Source organism: Cnephaeus nilssonii (assembly GCF_951640355.1).
Source record: "Cnephaeus nilssonii genome assembly, chromosome: 7".
In the NCBI taxonomy this organism is placed as follows: Eukaryota; Metazoa; Chordata; class Mammalia; order Chiroptera; family Vespertilionidae; genus Cnephaeus; species Cnephaeus nilssonii.
Window position 1 is genome coordinate 93,615,893 of NC_137078.1, and position 24,923 is coordinate 93,640,815.

The following is a 24,923-nucleotide window of genomic DNA, read 5'->3' on the forward strand; positions in this document are numbered from 1 at the left end:
CTGAGCATCTCCTCCCTGCCCAGAGCCCACAGGTCCTGGGTTCCCCATGCCTTCATTCCCTTCCAGAATCCTGGGCTCACCCACCACCAGCTCACCCACCACTCAGCATCCCACAGGGGGAGGTGGGAAATAGGCTCCACTCCAGGAGTGAAGTAGGAGGGGCCAGGCGGGAGGGGGCGGGGCCACACAGTCCACAGCAGATGCAGGGACTGCAGATGACGGATGAGAGCCCCCACCCACCAGGCGCGCCCGTGCGGGCAGGTGGCTGCAGAGTCCCGGGTGGTACCTGAAGCAGGAGGATGAACTGCGGGAACCTCTGGATGGGCTTCACCATCAGCCCGTAGAGCGTGACGCGGTCGGGGCTACACACCTGCCGCCGCTGTTGAAGACGAGGTGGAGTCATTCGCTGACCCTCTGCAGCGAGGCCCCCGCGCCCCCGGGTGCAGACGCCGCCCAGGATGGGCTCCTCTCCCCGGGCCCAGGACTCTGCTCAGCCTCGGGCCTGAGAGAAGAGCCAGGGGGTCTCTGGTCCCGCGGCCAGGGCTCCCGGCCACCACGGGGTCCCCACCCAGCCCCTCAGCCTGGAGAAACTAGAGCGGTCAGGTTAAGGTCTCTGGACTAACAGCATAACTGGGAAATTCAGCGATTTATTGCAGAGGTCGTATCTCTACAACAGCCGAGACAACCATTCCCTCCACTTAAACGAAAGCAGCCGGGCCTGGCCAGGATGAGGGGCGGGCGCGGGGGTCTTCCTGTCCTCTCTCTTGCATCTGTTCCCACCACTCCATCCACACACCTGTCACCTAGATCCTGGCCCTCGTCCCTGGTAACCCAGGCTGCTGCCACAGCCTCTCCACTGGCCTCCACGTCCCTCTGCCCCGGCCCAAACCTCCGCAGCAGCTCCCACTGCCTGAAACACACTGTCCCGCAGGTCCGGGGCCGCCCACTGAACGCAGCTGCCTCTGGGCCTCCTCTCCCGGGACTCCCCAGCAACAGTGCTCCCGGGATCCACCCAGACGCGCTCACCTGACCCCATCCTCCTGCCTCTGACCTTTGCCCCCACCCTGCACCTGTTACACCCCTCCTCCATCTCCACCTGTTATAATCCCAGCGTACCCCAGGCCCATGTCAGACGCCCTCCTGGACCAGGGCGTTGGGTTCCTCGGCTGAGGCCCGGCTCCGGGCTCACCTGCACCCTCCGCCGGGCGGCATGCTCCCTGCAGGCAGGGCCTCCGTCTGACTCGCCTGGCTGAGCACCCAAAGAAATCTGGGGGAGCCTGGCCACAGCTACATGAGCCTTTGGTCCTTTCACCTCTAATCTCCCACATGAACCCCAAGACACCCCTTTGAGAAATTCTCCTCGCCCTTTTACAAATAAGGAAGAGGTTGTGGTTCGATTCCTGGTCAGGGCACATGCCCAGATTGTGGGCTCCATCCCTAGTAAAGGGTATGTAGGGGGCACCCAATCAATGAGTCTCTCTCATCATTGATGTTTCTATCCTTCTCTCCCTCTCCCTTCCTCTCTGAAATAAATAAAAAATATATATTTTTTAATAAGAAAAGGGACATCCCAGCGACACCCTGAGCTATACCTGGAGACCCACCCTGTCCAGCCGGCCAGAGGTACAGGCCCCGGCACTGTGGGTCTCCCCACGGCAGACCCACCATCGTCTCACCCATCCCCAAGAGGTCACAGGCCTCCCCTTCTGCCTGGCAAAGCCAGGATCCCAAGAGGCTAACTGTCACTCATCATCCCCCTCCTGTTGGGGGGCAGGAGGAACCCCTGTCTTCCCATGGGACTGTGGGAGCCCCGAAGGAAAGAGGTGTCCCCCCCAAAGCGACATGCTACCTGAAGCTGGGCCCAAGTCCCCCCTCCTGAGAAGCCCTCCCGTCCCACCACCGCCAGCGCCCATTGAGGGGGCTGCAGCCCACGGCCAGCCCACCTTGAGGAACTCCAGGAAAGCGGGCTTGGTGAGACAGGCCTTCTTGATGATGGACATGGCGTTGGTGAAGTTGTTCACGTAGTCGCTGTACACGTCAAGCACCATGGACTTGGAGAACTGAAACAGGCACGGGAGGGGCACGGGAGGGTCACGCCCGCCCACCCTCACTGCCACCGCAGCTGCTCTGACGACACCTGAGCAGAGCCCCCACCTAGTCTGAAGTCGGGACACCTGTCACCCCAGGGAGGGAGGAGACCCCGAGGTCGCAGGGAGGAAGAGGCGGGACAAGGACAGCCTGATGCTCCTCCTGCCCTAGCACGACAGCCCCGCCCACAGGTGAAGGTGTGACGCCCCCAGAAAATAAAACCCCCCTGGCCCTTCACCCTCCGGGGTGCTGCTCCTGACTCCAAACTCCTGGGACACACTGACCAGGTGTTGGATCTGCTGAGCACTCAGGTTTTCAATCCTTTTTCTTTCAGCAGAACCCACCTATCTAAGATGGGTCAGAGTGGAGTTCCACTGACTTCACCCTCCTTAGCTCATGAGTCTCCCTGGGGCCCAGGGATTTCTAACACACCCCGCATTCCACAGAGGGGACCTGGGTCAGAGAGGGCCCTAGAGCTGCCGGACAGGGCAAAGCCGAGCGGAGACCAGGCCAGGTCTCCTGGAGTGTGATCCAGTGCTGAGGAGGCCCCGCCGCCCTGGGACATTCCCCGGGGGCCATGGCTGGTCTGTTTAAGCACCCCAAACAGTGTCACCCGGGAGTGCTCGGCAGGGGACTGTCAGACCCTGGTGGCTGCCCACAGTGGCCGGTCTCCTGGAGGCCCCCAGCACCACGCCTGCAGCCATCTCCAAGGCCACACTGGGCACTGGAAGGTGTCATGCCTACCCCCGCTTGGACCACAGGGCAGATTCAGGCCCTGCCACCCTGTGACCCACTGACTCGGACAAGGGGAGCAGCAGAGGCAGGAGGCTGGCCCCAATGACCACCAGGTCAGACAGGCTGTGGTTCTCCCTGGGTGGGTGGGCCAGGGAAAGAGTTTGGGGACACCTACCGAAGCCACGAAGAGGTCCCCGATCTTCTCAGTGGCGTCCCACTCGGCCACGCGGGAGGACAGGGCGATCTGGAACATGGAGTGGCAGTGCAGGATCTCCTTCACGCGGAAGAACACCACCTGGCACTTGCGGAGGCTCAGCGCCTTGGGCTCCATCTCCACCAGCGGGTTGCGGTAATCCTGCGGGGCAGGCGGGCGGGGGTGAGCTGGCCAAGGCCAACGAGAACTCAGCGGGCCAGGCGTGGGCCTTCCTGTGAGGGGAGCAGGTATCCCTCACTCCCCCCTCGCCTGTCTTCTAGAAGGATCTCCATGATGTAACCCTCCTGGCCCCTCTGTGCCCACCCACAGCCACCCCTCCCCCCATGACTTCTGTGTTAAGCTGGGTTGGGAGGAGCTCCCTGGTGTCAGGCCCCAAGGCCAGGCTGGCCCTGTTCAGCTCTCCCCGAGCCTGAGCCAGTCTGTCTGATGGACAGAGGTGATGATGTCCCGGGGAGCCCCCCTGACCCCCAGCTTTGTCAGACACACAGGAGTTTTCATCTCCGGGGACCGGGCTCCCCTGTGTGGCTCCCACCCCAACAACACCCTTCCCTGTTGGCCTCACTCCGAGAGCCCACAACATCCCAGCAGATTCACCATTTCAGGAATGCAAACAACAGACCAGGTGGATACACCTTGATCGAGTCACATGACCATCTAGCAATCCCTGGGCATCTGATGGCGAGAGAGGGTGCCTCCTACTCCCCAACGTGGGGGCTCCAGGACGATGGGAAGGCACGGCCCTGTCCCAGGGGCTCCCAGAGAGGCGGGCAAGGAAGACACGGTCCCTTTCAAGCACGAAAAGGACCCCGTGCCCTGGACTCTCCAGAACAGCCCTCATTCCACAGAACCCCAAGTTTGTTTCAGAAAACGCAGGCCTCCCGTGAACACCAAGGCATCAGGAATTCTTAATGTCTCCCATTTGGAGTCCCGCTGTCCCCATAAAAGTTCTGGCCTTTGGCGCCCTCCCCTTAAAACTGCCCACAGGCCCCAAACACTCCCTGCCAGGTGTCCCTGCGGGACCCCCGCCCCCTCTCCCAGGGGCCCCAGAGTCGTACCTGGAGGACCCGCTTCAAAGACTCCACGTAGCTGCCTTCGCTCTGCACGATGGAGCCCAGGATGTGCCTCCGGACCACCTGCTCAGGCCGAGAGCTCGGTCAGCGCCTGCACCCACCATGGCACAGAGCAGCACCTACTGTGCGCAGAACCCAGGTGACGGGAAAAGGAGCCCCAGTGCCTAGAGGAGCTGACAACTAAGGGACCCGTCCCTCCCTGGGACCAATGGGCCTGGAGGCCCAGCATTTCCTTCCAGGGCCCTGCCCACCCCAGAGAAACACCCATGCTCCCCAGTCTGCAGAATGGGGCAGGGGCCCTGGACGCCCCTCCCCCCCCCCAGGTGCCCCAGCTGCTCCCAGAGCAAAGTTCTCAACTGCAGTGACATTTAGGACCAGGTGACTATGTGGACCGTCCTGTGCACTGTAAGATGCTTAGCAGCATCCCTGGCCCTTACCCCTAGATTCCAGTAGCATCTCCCAGTTGTGACAAGCAGACCTTGCCCAATGGCCCCTGGGTCACAAAATCACCTTGGTCGAAAGCCACTGGCCTAGAGCAGTGGTCGGCAAACTGCGGCTCTGTTGACTAATGAGTTTGCTGACCACTGCCTTAGGGAAAAACACTTAAAAAACATTTTAATAATGTACTAATGTCTTTAACCTGAAGTCAAAACTTCTGGGTAAGGGTAATGCCTTATGCAGTGGTCGGCAAACTCATTAGTCAACAGAGCGGCAAACCGTGGCTCGCGAGCCACAGTTTGCCGACCACTGGCCTAGAGTAACTCGTCTTGCCTGACCCAGGAAATCACAGGCTCCTGGGCAGAGAGACCAGCCGACACCAGGAAGGGGAGCCCTGGGCTACGAGCTGAAGCCTGGGGTCTCGCCGGCTCCACCTGCTCGGACAGCGGCCCCCTGCATTGGGACAGGAGAGCGGGGTCACCATCCCAATGCGTTCAGGGGCCAGGATAACAGAAACGAAGGAAGCAGGCGGATGGCCTCCCAAGACGAGAGGTGCGGCCGCATCCCCCTGATTGTTAAGAGGCCGGACATCAGGGTTTTCTGCCCCCAAAAGAGGTGACAAATCCCTTCACTGAGCTTGGTGCCCCGTCCTCACAACCAGAGGGAAGCAGGTCTCTCACGCTGGCCTGTGGGTGAGAAAACCCAGATTGGGAGGGAACCGATGTGACAGCCCAGGTCCCCGAGCAAAGCCGCCCGGCTCGGCGCGACACTGGGAGAAGGAAGACACGAGGAGCCGGCGAGGAGAGGAAGCCCGTGTGACTCTGAGACCCCAGCCTGACGACAGGTGGACGGAGGGTGGGACGGGGCACCTCACTCAGTCCTCTCGGAGCCGGATGAGTTCAGTGTCTCAGCCCTTTTTAAATTTAGTCCCTTTCCTCCAACAGCACCTTCATTTGAAACAGGTAAGTCGGAGCCGCTCTGGTTGCCGTGGGCGTGGGAAGCAAGCCTCCAGATGGGTGGGGAGTCGGGGGACACACCGCCAGGGACCAGAGCGTGGGGCCCTCGGGGCCCAGTTTGGAAAGTCTGGGCAGCTGATTGGAAAGAGAACCCAAGAGGCCGCAGCTGGGGTTCAGCCAAGAGCCCCCGATCATCACTTCCCCTTCAAGATGCAGACCTTGTGGTCCCCAGGTAATAAGCTGGGACCCCAACTTTCCTTCCCCTGAAGACTCCCCCCCCACCCCCGCACCACCCCGCTCTTCCCACAGACCTGCTGAGGGCTCAGGCCGTCGGGCATGGGGCCCAGCTCCGGGGCTGGGGGCTTGATGTCCGTGACGCTGACCTCCAGGAGCCCCATGTCCTCGTCCTCCGAGTCACCTGGAAAGTCAGACAGGCTGGTGACACAGCAAGGCCAGGACAACACGCCCCGCTCAGGCTCCAGGAGCTGGGAACCACCCTGGCCCGGGGTCCCGGGGGCTGAGCGGCACCTGGGGCCACACAGGGTCAGAGCCCAGTGGCCGCATCCTCGGCCACACTCCCCTGCAATAGCCCGTCCCTAAATAACCGTGAGCGAGGGCAAAACACAGCAGCATCCACTCGCCAGAGTCCCTGTCCCGGCTCAGACCCGCCCGCTTCTGGCCTGGCGAGGCCCGGCCGCCTGGGAGCCCAGCACTTCGCACTAAAAATAGTTTTCTTCTGGACGCCCAAAAGGGAGAAGAAAGACCCCAAAGAATGAGCGGTTTGGCTTTGTGTTTTCATCTTCCAAAAAAATATGCAAAGACGCCAAAGGGGAAAAGTTCAGCTGGTGTCCGCAGGGCACCGTGGGCGTGCGTGGGCGTGGGTCTCAGACGGAGGGCAGGGGAGACAGGCTCAGGCAGAGAGAAGGGGAGGCTGGCGGAGGGCAAGTGTCTGGCCTTGGAGGTCTGGCCCCTACGAGAGAGATGTGGACACGGGAGACGGGACCCTGGCTGCTCAGGGCTCTGACACCCAATGGCAGCGGCCGTGGGCAGCAGGAAGTGGGCGCCGTGGGGAGGCTGGGAAGAAAGAAGTGACTCCCGGGGCCAAGGGAGCAGGGACACTCAGGTGGGCCCTTACCTGAGCAGGAGACAGAAGAGGAGGAGGAGGAGGGACAGCGAACCACAGCGTGGGGGTGGGGGTGGTGCAGGCCCTCCTTCCGGGCCCACATGGCACCCGGGCGATCGCTCCGCACCCACCCCAGCCTCCGGCCCTGCGGCTTCCTCTTCCCCCCTGCAGCACTGGGCAACATTCTTGGCCGGTGATTCGAGCTCTGCCACAGCTATTAATAACGCCTCTGGTGGGAGGGTCACTTTAGGAAAGGCTCCGGCCGGGTGGGGAGGGCCTGGGGAGAGCCCGCTGGCCGCCTGGCTGGCCTGGGGGTGGGGAGAGTGACCAGGAACTGCTCTCAGCCAGCGCGCCTGTGCACCCTGCTCTTTCTCCAGGCCGCTCCACTACGTGTGGGCCTGTCCCCTTCCAATCGGGGGCCAGGGCACCCTCATAGGTTTAGCGCTGCATCAGCCCATGCGCTGTTGGGATTAACTGTGCAGGGTCACATGGCCAGGAGGCAGCGGATCTGGGATCTGGACCCAGGACAGAGAGATTCGGTCCTGGCACCAAACACTCCACTTAGTGCATTCCCCCCCCCACACACACACACACACACACCCCACCCACACACATACACACTGACAATAACGCCTGACACACAGGAACTGGGGGCTGAGCCAGGCTCTTCCCATGCACTACCTTGGTCATCCTTACCACAGCCCCCGGAGACAGATGCCATCTTAGCCCATTGCCCGGATGAGCAAACTGAGACACAGAGAGGGTGAAATAAAAGAGGGCGCAGAGCCTCAGTTCTCCCTGGCCTACCCCCCTGACCTGGCCCCATCTCTCCCCCACCCTCACTCCAGCCAGAGGAAGGAGCCTCCTCCATCCCTTCCGTGCCTGTGTGTCCCCAGGCCAGTCGCTGAACCCCGCTGCGCCTGCTCCCTCCTCTCTGAACGGGAACGGGGCAGGCCTCTGTCGCTGTCTGGTGTTTATTAGGATTAAGTGAGGAGCTTAAAGCTCTTATGAGCGCCTGACAAGCAACGAATACTCGATACATGTGAACTATCACGAAAATCATTTCTGGGACATCTACGCCCCGCCTCCCGGCCTTTGCACAGGCTCCCTTCTGCGCCCAGAGCACCCGTTCCCTCCCCTACCCCCCTGCTGACTGACCTGGGTCTCCCTCTCCTGCTCTCAGCCCTTCCCGGACCCTTCAATCCCACATTCCATGCCCGTCTTCCCCACCTCGCGCCATGGCACCCCACCATGCCGCCATGCCGCCTGCCAGCTGTCTTGTCATTTCCTGTCTACAGGCCTGTCTCCCCGCTGCACCAGGAGCTCCTGGAGGGATGCTGTTCAATGCATCTTGGTGCCCCTGCACCCAGCAGGGGGCACGGCACTTAGTAGGTGTTCACTAAGTGCTGGCTGGTGTCGAGATAGGTGGCTGATAAAGGAAGGAATGAACAACAGAACTCAAAGGCGAGGCCAGGTGAGCTAGACAGCACGGGAGGCCGGAGGCCAAGGGCAAGGGCAAGGGCAGGGACGCTAAAGGGAGAGGCCCCACCTCCCCTGGAAGAGAAGGCCACGCCTCCAAGAGAAATAGGAAATAGGCTGGGGCAGCAGCCTGACACTTGGGGTTCAGTCCCCAAGACCCACCGCCAGAGAAGCCCAGACACCAGTGACCTCGCCCACCAGTCCTGCTGCCCCAGGGCTGGGCACCAGCCCTCCCCCAGGCCGGCCCAGGGCCTCACCGAGGACGTCTTTCCTGTGCAGGAAGGACACTTTGCGCAGGACGGCGATCCTCGTCTTCTCCAGCCCGTCCTTGGTCCCGCTCCTGGCGGCCTTCATGAACTGGGTCATCTGGGCAAAGGCAGAGACACTCATCAGAGAAGAGGAGGGAGGCCTGGGCCACCGGCCACCAAGGGCCACCAGCTCCTCCCAGGCCTCCAGGCCAGGACGACAAACATCAAGACCCCAGGGCCCGTTCCCTCCCAGGGAGGTGGCAGCAGAGGCTAAGAGGGACGGTGGGGCAGGGCGCCCCGAGACCGCGTGAGACCTCCTGGGACAGGATGAGAAGGAGGATCTCCCTAGGGGAACCCTCTTTATGGGCCAGGGGAGGTCCTAACTTGATTTTTCCCCTATGGGACAAACTGTACAGCACCTACTCCCATCAAATCGAGGGGAGGTGACGTGTGGGGGAAGGCTCGAGGCCTGGGGTCCTAGCCTGGCTCCAAGTCCCAACTCCACCACACCCAGCAACGTGACTCTGGACGCGTCTTAACCTCAGTGAGCCTCCGTCTCTCGCTGAGACTCACCAGGGCCGTGAGGACCAGGCGGACAGGTCTGGGGAAGCACGCTGGACAGAAAGGCAAGCTGCACGATATCGGGGTTACTTAAGGGGCCACCCAAAGGAGGTGAGTACACACCTCCATCCCATCTGCGGAACCCGAGGGAGGAACCCATCCCGCGCCCCCAAACAGCCAGGTTTCTTACTGAGCCACAGTCCAGGAAAGGGGAGAAGGCTGACGTTGCCACCGAGCAGGGCGCAGCTTCCCCTCGGCGGGGAGGGCCCGGGACAACAGCGTAGTAAGCTAAGCAGAACGCGGGCACAGGAGGAGGCGTGCCCAGGAGGGGAAGCGGGCACCCGGGGCGCTGGGGGAGCCCTGGCCTGCAAACAGAGCTGCTGTCCCCTAACTCATTCTTTCGTCCCCTCCGCACCCAGCCCAGCCCTGGCATCTTCCCCGACGCACAGCCAGCGCCACTGAGAGAAGCTTCCACAGGGACGGACACGCTTCCTCTCTGTGCTGCCAGCGCGGCAGCCACTAACCCCACGTAACTTTCGGACATTGGAAACGTGGACATTGGAAACGTGGCTGATGCCACTGAGGACCCAAACTCTATTTCATTCATTTGAATTTAAATAACCCCACGGCTAGCATCACGGACAGTCCCTGCCTAGGAGCACCCTCTCCTTCCTGAAGTCTCTGCTGCAGCTGGGAGCCCTCATGGGGCGAGGGGGACCTGGTCTCTGCTCTTCCGACCTCCTTCCTCCAAACACCCCGAGGCCCCAGCAGAAGGGGCGGGCGCTCCGTGGGGGTCTGGGAGAGGAAGGCTTGCTGTAAACCAGTGGGGGCTGAGGCTGGGGGCAGGGTGGCGCTTTTCAGGAACAAGGCCAGCTTTCTAGAAACAACCAGCAGAGGGTGGGGAAGGAACGTCCCGGCCCCTCCTCGCCTCCACGGGGACAATGCGAGGGTAGCAGTGCCTGGCCTTTTGGGCGGGAGGGTCATAAACGCCTGTGAGAACTAACAAGAGGGACAGATGTCGACCCCAAACTGCACGAAGACGCTCATCCTCTTCTGAGTGGGTCACACACCATCCCCCTCACCCCCCAGATGGGAAACCTCTGTCCTGGAGCCCAGTTCCCGGCCTGGCAGAGCGCCATCTGCAGGGCTGTCCTAGGAACTCCCCCGTGGTCTTTGGGGGAACCACCTGCAGCCTCCCTGTTGACATTTTCCTGGGCAGTAAAAGAGCAGGTGAGCACCCCAGAGGTGTCCCTGAGTCCGCCTGCCACCCCCACCCACCCTCACGGTGCAGAGGCCGCGCCAGGAAAAGCGCTGGTCTGGGCCTCTGGGCCTCCAGGTGCGCCCGGCTCCTCTCTGGCCTCGGCTTCCCGAGAAGTTCAACCTGCCCGACCCCAGGTGCCAGGCCTCTCGGGGCATCTGTAAAAGGGCCTGCACGCTGTAGGGCGCCTCTTCTCCTCTCGCTGGGGAAGCCTCGGGGTCTGATGGGGACAGGGCCACGGGCTGGAGAGTGCAGGCTTTAACCGCACGAAGCCAGGTGTGAAGCCCGGCTCTGCTGCTGACGCCGGTGTGACCCTCTCCGTCCTCACTCACGCTAAATGACAGCAGTGACACACCTGCCTGCAGGGGGCCCTGGGGACAGCACAGGCAGGCACAGTCACACTGCCACCATCCACTGAGCGCCCGGTTGTGCTGAGTGCAGCACCGAGCACCTAACACGCCTGAGCTCATCCTTACATCCGTCCCAGGGGCTGCTACTGCTAATGCCCCCATTTCTCAGGCAAGGACACCGAGGTCAGAGAGGTCAAGAGACCTGCCCAGGATCACACAGAGAGAAAGTGGTGGGACAGGGATTCAAACCCAGGCCTTCGGGCCTTCCAAGCCCATAGCACATGGTAGTTGCTCAATGAATGGAAGCTACTGCTGTCAGCAGCATCATGATCCAGCAGTCTGGGTCCCATCTGAGAAGCAGGTACCCTGAATCTCTCTGAACAGGACGGGGAGGATGTCTATGTAACCCAACCCCCTCCCCCACCACCACCATGGTTATTAAATACACAGACTGCAGGGCCTTGGTCCCAACCTGCAGACTCCGAGTCTTCCGAGGGCGGAGCTCAGAAATCTGCATGTTTCAAAGCTCCACGGGTGATTCCGAAGGCCCTAAGTTTGAAAACCCACCCAGGAAATCCTGTAGACCCGTAAGGCTTCGCTTGAGGGTGGGGAGAAAATGAGAGGTAAGAGCATGGAAAGAAACAGGCCTGCTATGGCGCCGACCAGCTCCTGCACAGGTGCGCCCCACGGCCAGTTCGGGTCTCGGGGGCAGCCCAGGGCTCGGCCCACCCTCTGCGGCCCAGGACGTGGGAGGGACAGACAAACAATACCTTACAATCGTACTTGTGCTTCAGCTCCTGCATGTCTCTCCCCCCAACTCTTAAAGCCAAGATGTCTCTCTTAGTCCTGGTGTATCTCTCCTTTAGCCTAGTCAGGTCTGGAGAAAGCTGGAGCCCCCAAGCGGCCAGGCAGAAGGAGAGCAGGTGAGAGGAGCAGGCAGGACAGGGAGGAGACAAAACAGGGACAACAGAGGAAAAAGGAGACTCAGGTAAGGTGGCGGATGGACAACTCGGAGCAGGCGGGATTTGGGGGCTGGGCTTGACCAGGGCCCAGGCAGCAGTCCAGCCAGCCTCCTGCCTGGACTGGTTCCAGCATCGCCCTACCCCCCAACATGTCAGGGAGCCAGGGCCGGTCTCTGCAGCAGGGAACCCCGCTGCTGGGGAGGAGAGGTGGCAGGGGAGTAGCCCAGGCACCTCTCAGGGAAGGGGAGCAATGCCGGGAGGACAAGGACTGTGTCTTTGTCATCTCCCTATCCCAGGGGGCTTGTGACATAAGAGGTTCTTGGCAACTTTGTGAGATGGATGGATGGCAGGTAGATGGATGGGCGGAACAGGTGGGCAAGGGGATACGTGGATGAGTAGGAAGATGCACAGAAAGATGGGTGAATGGATGGAGGGATGGTTGGACAGATGGATGCAAAACAGGCAGATGGGTAGATGGACAGGCTCATGGATGGATGGATGGATGGATGGATGGATGGATGAACGGATGGATGGAGAGATAAATGGATAGGTGAGCAAATGGATAAATTTAGTTAGGTGACTGTATAGCAGGGCAAATGGATGGAGGGATGAATAGACAGTAAGATGAATGGAAAAATAAAAGGATGAATGGACTGGTGGATGATACAGTGCTGTGCTGATAAACATCAACAACCAGTTCTCCAGGCAACAGAGCTCTGCTTTGTGGCATTCCCGTGGTGTAAATGCTCCCACCTAACCCATTTCAAACTACCAACCTGAGTCACTGAATGTAAACTTGGAAAGAGACGCACACGATTGGTTCTTGGGTTCTTGTGAGCAAGGCCAAGCTGGCTCTAGCACACCTCTGGAGGAAGGGGTGGATAAGTAGAGAGAGGAAGAGAGGGAGGGAGGAAGGGAGGGAGGGAGGGAGGGAGGGAGGGAAGGAGGGAGGGAGGGAGGGAGGACTGAATGTAAGGATGGATGGGTGACTGCTTACATACTGTCTGGGAAGATGGATGGATGGACAGATGATCAGATAGACATTCAAATGCATGATGTGTATAAGCAAGGGTGATATCTGGTCAAGTACACAGAAGACCGAGAGAGTGTCCTTTAGAGCAGCAGACACGCAGGGAGATCCGAGAGTCTGAGCTCCGGAGGCAGGCGAGCCTGCACTCAAATCACCAGCCCCGCTTACTCGCTGGAAGGTCTCCCCACCTGAGTTCCAGCTTCCCCACAGGCAAAGCAGCCATGGTAATAACCACTTCATAGAGTGGCTGAGGAGATTACATAGATGATACATTTACTATATCAAGAGCTTGGTGATTCCTCAAAAAGTGGAAGCGATCATCACACTCTCTTATTCGAATGAGGGCTCACCATCTGTTGAATAGCTGGATGGATAGATGGTGGGATGTACAGATGGATAGACGGATGGATGGATGAAGTATTTTCTGTCAAATGATATGTGTTGAGTGTGGCTCTACCCCTCACTGGCTGTGTGACCCTGACCACAACATCTAACCTCTCTGAGCTTCGGTCACTTAGGTTCTCTGATGAACAAAATGAGACTCTTAATGCCCATAATACCAACCACTCTAGGGTATTAGGAAAACTAAATGAAACTGCTTGGTAAGCTGTACCACGCCAGGCAAAGGTTCATGATGGTTATACAAAGAAGTAACTGGACAGGGATCCTTCTCTGCGTTACTCAGCCTCCCCAGAAACTGGGGAGCTTGGAGTATGTAATGCGTTCTGTTCCATCTGCAAATAAGATCGACACAATAAAACCATAAAGCCCACGTGGGCCTGATGCCCTGGGTCAGAAGACCCAGGATCGGAAGTCTCCTGCAGAACTGGCCAGATCCGAGCAGGGGAGCGAACAAGGCTGAAGTCAGAGCTGGCTTTTCTGCCCCGTCCCCTGACCCACTGGGTCACAGTGACCTTGATTACGAAGAGGTCACAATCAGAAAGTGAAAAAGTTCAAGCAGCCCACTCCACAACTGGAAAAAAATTAACACCTGCCACTGACCATGGGAGGCAGCCAGCAGGTACGATTAACGGAAGAGCACCCGGCTCCTGCTTACACCCGGGTCGGCTGCTTCCAAGGAGGTCCCTCTGCACACCCTGCGGTCACTTCCTTTGGCAAAAGTCCACCCGTCGAGAGCGGCCTCTCGAGACATGAGAAGGAGGAAGTCCACTCGCTCTCTGGCAGCAGGGCAGGGTGCCAGGCCCCTCTGGTCTCCAAGGACAGGACACAGCCCTTCCCCAGATCTCTGCTGCCCAGCGCCCCGCAGCCACACAACACGGCCAAGCAGCGGTGGCCCCGAAGCATCAGCCACTGCAGCGCCAGACACGGGAGCAGGTGCGTCGGAGAAGCTCCGGAGGGCAGAGCACCGCAGGCAGGGTCAGGGGGTCCCTGGCAGAGGTGGGTGCTGAAGGAAGGGCCCCTCGTCAATCCCCTGTCCTGGGAGCCTGCTGTTCAGGCAGCAGGAGGGCGTTGGCTCCACCTCCAGAGAAAAAGTCCCCGTGGTTAGAAATTCCAAGAACATTGTCTGCTAAGGAGAGCCCAAAGCCCCAGCCTCAGGGTATGAGGGACCTGAGGTCATGGCAGCAGCCAGAAACCCCGCCCCTGGGGCCAGACCCCGGCAGGGCCAGCCCAGCACTCTGAGTGCTCCCTGGCCCCTGGCATCCCCTGGGGGCAGAGCGCTGGTTAAAAGCCACTGCCACACCCAAACCCTGAGCCAGAGTCCCTGAGCAGGTGAGGCCCTGGCATCTGGGAATTCAACCAGCTACCACGTAATCCTGATGCCCATGCAGGTCTGAAGGCCACCACCAGAGAGCCCCAACTCAGCACCCCCATGCCTCCTGCCCTCTGAGAGGTGCCTACGGTGCCCTCCCAGGCCCCAGCAAGAAGGCAGGGCTGGGACATGGCTGTGGGATGAGGAGGGGCAGCCAGAGGCTGAGAACAAGGGCTGGCCTAGGCATCAAGGCCACTTGCTCCCACGACCAGGAGCCGGCTGAGATGTGCCCATCCCGCCCCCCTACAGAGAGGCTGCCCAGGGGACGTGGTGGCTTCATAACGGAAGCCCCCGCTCTCTCTCAAGTGGTGCACGCTGCCCCTTCTGAGGGCAGAAGCAGGAACGGCCTGTTCCTGGCTTTCGCCGGGCCACCCCTTTAGCCTAAGTCACCTTTCCATCTCCTCCAGCTGCTGCACCCCAGCTCCCAGCTCCTCTCTCCTGGGCGCCCCCTGACCAACCCCACCAGATCCCACCGTGTCAGGCAGGCACCATAGGTGCCAGGGCTCACGGTTACAGAATGGCATTTTGTCTTCTTTCTTGACAAATTATCCCATATTCGGTATCTCCTAGACCACAAAGGTTCCGGGAGCCTGGGTGGGTCTTCCTGTTCCCGTGTACCCCAGCCCACACCCTACGATGTGGCCTAAGCACACAGTAGGTGTCATAGATGCCTAACTGTTTTGCTAGCAGCATGTCAAGGCCACTTGCCATGGCCCAGCCCACGGAGGCCCAGCCACAAGACCAGGCGAGACCTGCTCGCTCCCAGGCTTCCTGAGGACTTGGGCCTTCTTGTCTGAGGGGATCCCCTCACTTAGAAAGAGGCAGGAGGCACTAGGGAAGACTTGGAGGCCCCCACAATCCCAGCCCAGGTCTGGGACCCCCTGCCTTGTCCCTGCCCCGCCTCCAGGCTGCACGTGCCTGCTGTGTGTGTCTTTTCCGAAGGAGCCTGAGAGGGACCCAGTCACCTCCGGTCCGTCAGTAAGAAGCTGCTCCCACTAAATCCCAAATCTCAGCAAGGCCTGAGTCTGCCTTCTGGGGGCGTCTATAGAATGAATGGGAGCAGTGGGACTGTCACAGGAGAGGAGGGGCCAGGCAAGCCCCCTCCTCTCGGCCTCCGGCTCGCTCCCTGAGATCAGCAGGATGCACCTGTTCCAGGCAGAATTCCAGAAGGAACCAATGCATGGATGGCGCTTTGAAAGGCCGCGGGAAGGAGCCTCCCAGGCAGCTCGGTCTCGGCCACAGCAGCCCCGCTGGCTCCCCGCCCCAGGCGGAGGACTGGGTGGGCCTGACTGGTCCGAGGACACAGACCCGCGCAGGGCAGGAAGAGCACGATGGTTCGCTCCAAGTGCGCACTCTGGTCAGCGGGTCGGGCTGCCTGGCGCACTGCGCTGGGGATTCTGAAGCCAGACCTGAGCCCAGGAGCATCATGATCAATGCCAGGATCTGCCACGGACGCGGGGCGGGAGAGCACCTGTGCCAGGGATGAGCCACGCCCACCCCCGGTTCAGGGCTCTCCACACCAAACAGCAAGGCCCGCAGGTCAGCTTCTGTTCCAGGGCACCTGGGCCACGCCCCCCCTCACACATTCCTGGGAATCACTGTTCAGCTATGAGTCTCGGGCCTGGCTCTCACCACCCGCATCGTCCCCTCCCCGAGGGGGTCCCAGTGCCCTGGCTGGGCTGAGAGTCGCCCCCGCCTGCTCACCTTGGGCTGGAAGGACACGCGGTGCCTGGCGGGCTCTGCCTCCGGCTTGGCCTCCTCCCCGGAGTCCTCGCTGTAGCTCTCAAACTCGCTGGAGCTCCAGCCTAGGTCCTCGGCCTCCCTGGGCGCCCCGTCCCGGCGCACATCCTCGTACAGCAGGCTCCTCTCTGCCCCTGCTGGCCCAGGGACAGGCTGGTGAGCAGAGCCCAAGGCCAAGCCCACCAGACCCCATTTCTGCGCCCAGGGGCATGGGTGGGGGGGGGTACGGGTACATGTCATTTGGCCCTGGAGCTCCGCCTTCACTTCCTTGTCCATACAACAGAGGTGAGGACAGCACAACAGCCACCCGGTCAAGTGAAGCGGACACGAGAAAGTGTAAAAAAGCGCAAGAAAAGTGTCCGGCACCCGACAGGCTCACTGATTTCCTGTCGTTGTCAGCATTACTTTTCTGGGGTCTGAGTGCTCATCCTGGGCCTCCGAGGCATTTTTTAGTAGAAAAGAGAAGACGGCCCTAACCGATTTGGCTCAGTGGACAAAGCGTCGGCCTGAGGACTGAAGGGTCCCGGGTTCGATTCCAGTCAAGGGCTCGTGCCTCAGTGGCAGGCTCCTCCCCAGCCCGGGCCCTGGTTGGGGCTCATGCAGGAGGCAACCAATTGATGTGTTTCTCTCACATCGATATTTCTCTCTGTCTTTCCCTCCCTCTTCCACTCTCCCTAAAATTCAATGGGAAAATATCCTCAGTTGAGGATTGAAAAAAGAAAGGAAAGCGAAGAGAAGATGGAGGACCAAGTTCTGACTCGGGCCCTCAGCTCTGGCCTCAGCATCCTGGAAGTAAACCGAGATGGTCCAGCATTCCATGAGCCAGGATCCTTCACGCCAAGCCTCTTTCCCACAACGGTCCAGCATGGTCCAGTAGGGGGCGCACCTGCACCAATGTCCAGGAGCGGTCCCTTTTCCTCCAGGCCCCACAGGAAATGCCTTGAACCGAAAACTTGGGGACAAAGACCCGAAAGTCCACTAGCCCAGAGAGACAGGTGCCACCAGGGCCTGGGCACTCTTGGGGTCTCTGTCAAGTGGGTGTGAGATGGGCTCACAGGCTGTCCTGGGACTGGAACACGGGTCCCCGCACAGCCCCAGCTCCGCCACTGGGAGGTCTTGGGCTTCACCTTCACCCCTCGGGGCTTCACTTCCGGGTCAGTTACCCGCAGAACTGAACTGCAAACCTCACAAAAGGGAGGCCAGGCTCCAAAAATGCCCGCAGATGAAAAGCCCGTTGTCAACACGGGGAAAATACGGCATTGGGAAGGAGTTTAATCTGCTCAGAAAGCACACGTGCTGGGAAGGAGGAGCTCAGGTCTTCGGAGGCCTCTCTGCAAAATGGGATGGTAATAAGCAGAAGGGGGAGTAAATAAAATATGTACCTAAAGCTCTAGCAAAGAGCAGCGGATCCTTCCCGGGGAGTGGGGGGGGGGGGGGGCGGACTGTAGGTGGGCTCGGTGTCATCGCACTGACCTTGAGCCCGCACCTGCACCCCTCGGGAAAGTGGGGGGCAGGGGTCTGGAAGGTTGGCAGCCAAAGAAAAAAACGGGCGCACTGAGGCTTAGCTGGAAACTTGGGCCCCAGGATCAGGCGGGAGCACGAGGGTATTTTTAAGCAAAAGATTAATAGTGACTAATGTTTTCAGGGAGTGGAGCAGCTGGTGACTAGGCGGTGACCTTTACGGTGACCTTTACCAGGCTGGGTTGATTGTCCTATTACTGCAGTGCGGGCCCCACCAATGCTTGGGGCTGCCCCTGAGGAAGGACCAGGGTGGCTGCCAGATGTCTCCCTCCCCACCTTCCAAGGGCCACCAGGTCCCCGCCCCGCCCACATCTATGTGTCAGTCTCGGTGGATTTTCCCAGCAGCCCTGCAGGTCAGCAGGTGGCAAGTCATCACCCCTCCGTTAGACAGATGACTTGCCCAAGGTCAGGCAGTGAACGGGAGGGGCTGCAGACTCCCGGGCCGGGCTCCATCCATTCGCCGCTTTGTATGGAAGCCCCACCATCCTGGGCTCATCTAAAAACGCTCCTCCAGGGGACACCGTGCCACCAGATTCCTGGGCCTGTGCCAAACCCTCAGCCTCAGGGGCCTCACAGCAGCTCTGGTCCTGGTCCCCGCCCTCCGCTTCCTGGGGCCTCAGGCTTCACTGGTGCTCAAGATCACAGCCCTTTCCACAGCATTCACCACCACCGCTCAGCGCTCCATGTCACTCTCTACTGGCATCCTCACCAAGCGCCCAGCTTTATTGCCCCAGCTTTACAGTTGCATCAACTGAGGCCCCGAGAGATGAAGCCGCAGTCCTCTGGTGTGACCCTCCCCAAAGTCCTGTGGGTCAGGATGACATTCTGATTTTATATGAAGAAACATATAAATAAAATACGTGTGGCCCAAAGGCACAGATCCCTGTGCCCTCATCAATGGCAGAGCCGAGACTGGAACCCAGGGCTGAGTGTCCACTAGCGTGCGTGGCCTGCACCTCGGCCGACAACCTCCTCTCCCAGGGCCCGCGGAGCCCACATGAGTCCACGCCGGCCTGTTACTAACACAGCAGCATCCCTGAGCAGCAGACCTGCCGAGGCGGCCACAGCCTTGTCTCCCTCAGGCCTCCCAAGCCCTGCAGGTGGGGGCCTGGGGGTGGGGGGTCCTCACTCTGCAGGCTCAGAGCTGGGATTCAAAGGCAGATTGTCTGACACATACTCTTAACCACCTCAGGGAAAACTAGGACAAGCCATTTTCCCCGTGCCCTCAGGACACGATAGTGCTTGGGGGGGGCGGGGGGCGGGGAGACTAGGAACTAAGTAGCTCATTGCTTGATGACATTCAGGTGGGAAAATAGCCCAAAGAGGTTCAACAAGGGCCTCAGGCCTCTCAGATCTCCTGGGTTGGGACCCACTGCCTCCCTACACAATGCACCCTGCCCCCACCCCTCCTGGATCCATTGAGCTACAAGCAGGGAGGGTAAGCACCTCCTGGGCTTGCAAAGGGATGCCTGTTGTCCCATTTGTCCCTGTGGCTGGAACAGGAGTCGGGAGGGTGGCTCTGGGGGCCCTCAGGTCTTGTCATGTCTGTGTCTCTCCCGTTGGACTGTGCCTAGCCCACGGATGGTGAGGACCACCCCTATCAGACTAGGAGCTCCTCTAAAGCAGGGGCTGTGTTTCCCCGACAGGGGGAGCCCCGAGAGCAGGCAGAATGGGGTAGCAGCAAAAGCAAGAGTCAGCCCAGCCAGAGAGGCTCAGTGGTTGAGAGTCGACCTATAACTTGGAGGTCACGGTTCGAATCCTGGTCAGGGCACATGCCCGGGTTGTGGGCTGGATCCCCAGTGGGGGATGTGCAGGAGGCAGCCAATCTATGATTCTCTCTCATCATTGATGTTTCTATCTCTCTCTCCCTCTCCCTTCTTCTCTGAAATCAATAAAAATATATTTTTAAAAAAGAAAAAAAAAAAGTAAAAGCAAGGGTCAGGCCCTGGCTGGGTAGCTCAGTTGGTTAGAGTGTCGTCCCAATATGCCAAGGTTGCGGGTTTGATTCCTGGTCAGGGCACATACAAGAATCAACCAATGAATGCATAAACAAGTGGAACAGCAAATCGATGTTTCCTTGTGTCTCTCCCTTTCTCTCTCTCTCCAAAAAGAAAAAAATAAATAAATAAATAAAAATTTAAAAAAGAAAAGGCAAGAGTCAGGCAGATGTCCATAAAATCTTGGCTGTGTGATCTGGGGCTGGTGGCTTAACCTCTCTGATGCAACTCAACTTGGAGCCATAGCCTGGCCCTTCTGACCTCGTGAGGTTGATTGAACAGTGAGAGTCATCTGGCATCAGACACTGCCCAAGTCCTCCTGGGGTAGGGGACAGAGCACTGGACTTGAAGTCAGAATGACCAAGGTTCAAATCCCAGCCCTGCCTCTGCAATTTCTTTGTAGGATGAGGACATAATATACCCAAATCAAAGTCTCAAAGCAGAGTCCCAGAGACAAACGTGAGAGTCGCTGGCCTCATGTGTTCAAGCAAAGATGGTGATAATAAATACCCCTCCCCCTGGGTGAGAAAGCTGGGCCCAGCTCCAGCAGGACTCACCCCACCCCCCACCTCCCCACCCCACCCCACCCTGCCCTCCAGGCCACCGAGGGCCTTACTGCAGAGCAGGGCACAGGCTCCCCAGCTTTCTCCGCTTCCCCATTCCCCATTCAGCTTAACAAGCTGTCACTCTCCCTGCAAGCCCCGACTATCACCCATTTCCCTGAGGGAGGAATCGAGGCTTGGAGAGGGGAAATAACTGGCCTGAGACCCTTCAGCCAGAGCGTCCCCAGCCACGAGGCCCTAACCCTGCCGCGCCCCAGCCTGGCCCCACCCTCAGCCATCTCCCACTCTCCCTGGATGACTCCAGTGTTTTTTAAAAGCAGGGAGGAGGGGCAATTGGCTGGGTGAGGAGGGAAGGAAATGAAAGAAGACAGACGGTCCCCAGTCCCCGCCCCTCCCACGCAGCCCCAGAGAAGCAAGGAAGCATGCAAGGGGCCCTACCGGGCTGGTGGGCATCCAGGTTCTCACACGGGACGTCGTCATAAATCACATCTTCATCCAGGGCGGGGAAGGTGAACCGGTCGACTGGGCGTGAAGGAAAGAGCAGGAGTCAGGCTGTGGCGGCCCAGGCAGAGGCGGCTGCCAGACTGACATCAGCTGTACCAGCTGGCAGCTCCCCCGCCAGCATCAGCGCCGGGCAGCCTGGGCCCTGGGGAGCCTGCCCGCCACTCTCAGAGGACACTGTTCTGCTCCTTCTCTCCATCCCCCCACCCCCACCTCTCCCAGACTCCACTGCCCCCCACAGACCTGCCCACCTGGCTGAGGGCACCTGCAGGGAGCAGACCCAGCACCCAGGGCACATTTTCAGTGGCCCAGGCCCCCAGCGCTACCCCAGAAGGAGCCACCTCTCACCCAGAGGCAGGGGTGGGCCAACCAGCCCCAGTGAGAAGTGGAAATAGGGGGAGGGGGATAGACTTGGAGAGTGGGATTAAGAAGAGTCCCCCAAAACCCAGCCAGCAGAGTCCTGATGGGTGAAGATTTCAGCAAATGAGCACAAATGAGACAGAGCTTAATCCCCAAACACGTCACTGGGAGGTCTATGAGCAGGGCAGGGCGTGCCCCCTGCCATGACAGTAGCCCAATAGATGCAAAATGTAATGAGGTCTTTCCCCAAAACTGTGCCCACTCTCTGCCCTCCTTAGGGGCACAGGGCCCTGCAGAGCAAGGGTTTTGAAAGCCAGTCGCCACGCCTGATGGGAGCCTGTCCTCGCCCCACTCCGGGAAGGCCTGGGACCTCTGAGGTCTCGCCATCCTAACTGCGATGCCTCCAGCTGCCCCGGGGCCCCAGAGCCTGTCAGAGCCTCGTCCTGACCTCCTTGCCTTCCCCCCACAGACTCTGCCTCCCGGTGGCTTCAGACCTGGCCTTCTCTGTCCAGGTCCCTAGCTCCGGCCTCCACCTCCCTCTCCACAGCCTCCTCACGGGACTCCAGCCCACCCCACCGTCTCCTGTCTCCTAGCTACACCCCCACCCCACAGGGTGGACTGAAATGCAAATGGGGCTGCATCACCAGCCTCTCCTGGCTCCTTGTTGCCTTCGAAAAAGTATGGCCCCTGAGGCCCAGGAGGAACCCTCCGATGTGGCACTCCATCCATCACCCCGAGGCTTACTGCTCCCTCGGGCTCCTGCACAAGCCGCCTGGACACTCTTTCCCTGACCCCACTCCCTGGCTCTCTGCCTCGGGGACACAGGGGTTGTCCCACTCTGCCACCTGCCCTCTTCGTGGGAGCCGCCTGCCTGTGTGTCTGGCTCTGCTCCCAGAGGAACCTCGTCTTGGTCACGGGGACACCCACCAACTGCTTCGGAAGTACGTGAGGAGCCAATGAGCGGCTGAATGTGTGGTCCGCTCCTGGACCATGGCTCTCGGGGCAAACGGAGGCAACTGTCCAGCGTGGACAGTGTCCAGTCCACCCCAGAACTGCCACCCAGCCCACGGCAGCCCAGCCAGGGAGGACGACCCCTCAGCTCACACAGCCCCCCCCCCAACCCCCCATCGCTCTCTGGGCTTAGAGGAGGGGACTCAGGTTATCCTGGCACCGCCCCCCGGGGGCTAAGACCTGACTTGGGGGGTGGGAGACTTACTTCGACGGGAACTCTTCCGCTTCCAGCTGGAGCGTCGGACCCCGGACAAAGCTGTGTCCGCGGCATCTCCATTGCTCACCACAGCCGGCACCCTGCGGGCCGAGACACAGTGCCAGTGAGCTACAGGGCAGGGGACAGAGCTGACGCCGGAGAGACAGAGAAAGGGGCTCTGGGAGCTCCAGCAGCCCCTCACCGGACAGCAGGGCACGCGAGGGGCAGGGCGGGCTGACAGGAGCCTCTGGCCGCCACAGCCATCAGTCTGGAGGCTTTGGAGGGCCGGGACAAGCCCCTTCCTCGTCTTTAGAAGGCAGCCTGCTGCTTTAAGAGCATGAAGATCACAGTGCTCCCCAGGCTGGGCGCCCGTCTTCCCTCCAGCGCAGGCTCAGGGGGACCCTCCTTCTCCCCAATGTTCTCCCACCTGGAGCTGGAGGCCAGACCTGGGGACCACCTCCTGGGAGAAAGGAGGACTTGCAATGGCTCACATACCAGGCCTGAGAGACAGAGCTGAGGACGGGCTGGACTCAGACACCCGCTTCCGGGGAGCAGGCACGCCAAGGAGAAGGGTGGGGAAGCGGCAGAGCCCACCCGAACCAAGTGAGCGCGTGACCGTCCCCGGGCCGTCACTCGGACATCGTGCACCCCTGACATGACGTGGCACACACGAGAAGGGCACCTGCCTCTGCAGTCTTCTTACCCAACTCCATAACCCCAGTCCCATCGGGAGAAAAATGCCAGGCGGACCCAGACCGGGGGACCTGCTACAGGATGCCTGCCCGTCACTCCTCAACGCTGCCAGGATCATAAAAACCAAGAGAAGACTGAGAAACTGTCACAGACCAGCGCAGGCCGGTGACAACTACACGCAACCTGGGACCTTGGATGGGACCCTGGAACAAAGAAAGGACACGGGCGGAAAAACGGGCAGAATTCGGATCAAGTCTGGAGTTGAGTGAATGGTTCCGTAGTTTGGACAAAGGTCCCGCAGTCACGTAGGACATTGGTTGGCAAACTGCGGCTCACGAGCCACATGCGGCTCTTTGGCCCCTTGAGTGTGGCTCTTGCACAAAATACCACGGCCTGGGCGAGTCTATTTTAAAGAAGTGGCGTTAGAAGAAGTTTAAGTTTAAAAAATTTGGCTCTCAAAAGAAATTTCAATCGTTGTACTGTTGATATTTGGCTCTGTTGACTAATGAGTTTGCCGACCACTGGCGTAGGAAGTTAACGACGAGAAAACAGGGTGAGGGGGTGTGCAACGAACTCCATGCGCTACCATCACAACTTTTCTGTAAGTCCGGAACCTTCCAAGTGAAAGTTGTTTGTGTTTTGTTTTGTTTTGTTTTTTCTCCAAAGACCAAGTCCACATCTGCCATTCCAGAAGGGAGAGGCCACCAACTGCCCGAGACAGCAGCCACTGTTGCCAAGAATTGACTCGAACTTCTTGGTACCTGAGCCCTTAGCGCTCAGTCGAGGACAGGTGGGAGATGAAGGCCAGGACAGTACAAGGAGGAGGAGGGAGAGAATGAGCATCACCTCCTGGGCGGGGCCCTCTGCCTTCTCCCTCCCAGCTCTGCAGGCTGCAGGCCGAGGAACCTGCCCAAGATCATGCTGCCCGTGAGGGGCAGAGCCAGACCGGGGAGCCCGCTTTGCCGGGCCCCAAAGCTGGGCTCTTAAGACCGCGTCTCAGATAACAGAGCCCGGACAGCTGTGAGAATGGAAACGCTCTAGTCCGTGCTGTCCCGTGAGCCTCACGTGGCTACCGAGCACTCGGAATGTGGCTGGTGGCACTAATGTGACCAAGGGGCTTAGTTTTATTGTCAGCAGCTATGTGTGGCTAGTGGCCACTATATAGTCCTGGGGTAAGACTTTCCCCCAACAGGAAGTCAATGCCAAGAGGGGAAGGGGCTGGTCGGCACCAGTAAGGGGTGCTGGAATGAAAGGAGCCGCCTGAGCCCACATCCCTGCCAGCTGCTTCCCTGAGCCACCACCTGCTCAAACAAGAGACGTCTTGAAGGTGCTGGATCCAGCCGCTCCAAAATGCCCAGACAGAACCAATCCGAGTCAACGTGAGAGATTGGCAGGATCCGCTTGAAAGTTTGCATGGATACACTAACGGTGACAATTCGTGCCCATGACGATGCACCTGTGAGGAGCCACTCATTTCGCGAGAGGGCATATGAGGTCAATATTATCATCCTTGGGCTACAGATGGGGAAACTGAGGCCCATGGAGACTGAATGACTTACCCAGCGTCACTGGGTGCATCACAGGGACCTGGGGTCTAATGCCCAGGCTGCCTGCCTGCGGAGTCTGTGCTCATCCAACCAGACCTCTCAGAGGTGGGGAACTTGCACTTAAATATTCACTGACATCACAGATTCGCTGGGACCTAAAGCCCCGGGCCTTGCTAGACCATTTAGCCATCATTTTTTCTTTTAGACTAGTTCCAGTCTTTGTCTAAAAGAAGTCGTCATGGTTTTTGGTACTTTCACGCTAGACATTTTGCCACGAACATTTTCACCACGTAACTACGGGGCCGGAAGGCAATGTTGCCATAAAAAGGGGGTACGTTTGGTTTGTTGTCGTTTTGTGTCATCAGCTTGTTGTCAGTCTGGCTTCATTTCTCCGTCGACAAACTGGTGGAGAAAACAGTTAAACAGGGTGATCTGAAAATAGTCAGCATTTCTTCCAGATGACGCTGTACCAGGGAGCTGGTTGTTTATTTCGAAACACACTACACTGGGA

General features: G+C 59.5%; 1 protein-coding gene across 13 annotated transcripts in view; it reads right to left on the reverse strand.

Annotated features, from left to right (window-relative positions):
- Positions 1–24,923, reverse strand: part of ARHGEF10L (Rho guanine nucleotide exchange factor 10 like) — a 137,961-nt gene that overhangs the window by 54,541 nt on the left and 58,497 nt on the right. For 10 of the 13 annotated variants that reach the window (XR_013813741.1, XR_013813742.1, XR_013813743.1 and 7 more), the window contains 9 exons: positions 22,182–22,273; positions 20,543–20,626; positions 15,988–16,160; positions 8,361–8,469; positions 5,813–5,919; positions 4,093–4,170; positions 2,999–3,178; positions 1,944–2,060; positions 287–379 (listed from right to left, as the gene is read on the reverse strand). Coding sequence is in view for 10 of the 13 variants with exons in the window: in XM_079776225.1 (XP_079632351.1) it covers positions 287–379; positions 1,944–2,060; positions 2,999–3,178; positions 4,093–4,170; positions 5,813–5,919; positions 8,361–8,469; positions 15,988–16,160; positions 20,543–20,626; positions 22,182–22,273 (1,033 nt within the window). In the remaining 3 variants the exon portion in view is untranslated. Of the gene's footprint in view, positions 1–286; positions 380–1,943; positions 2,061–2,998; positions 3,179–4,092; positions 4,171–5,812; positions 5,920–6,636; positions 7,386–8,360; positions 8,470–11,290; positions 11,408–15,987; positions 16,161–20,542; positions 20,627–22,181; positions 22,274–24,923 lie in introns of those variants that run through there. The other 3 variants (XM_079776223.1, XM_079776221.1, XM_079776222.1) reach the window with 3 other exon arrangements.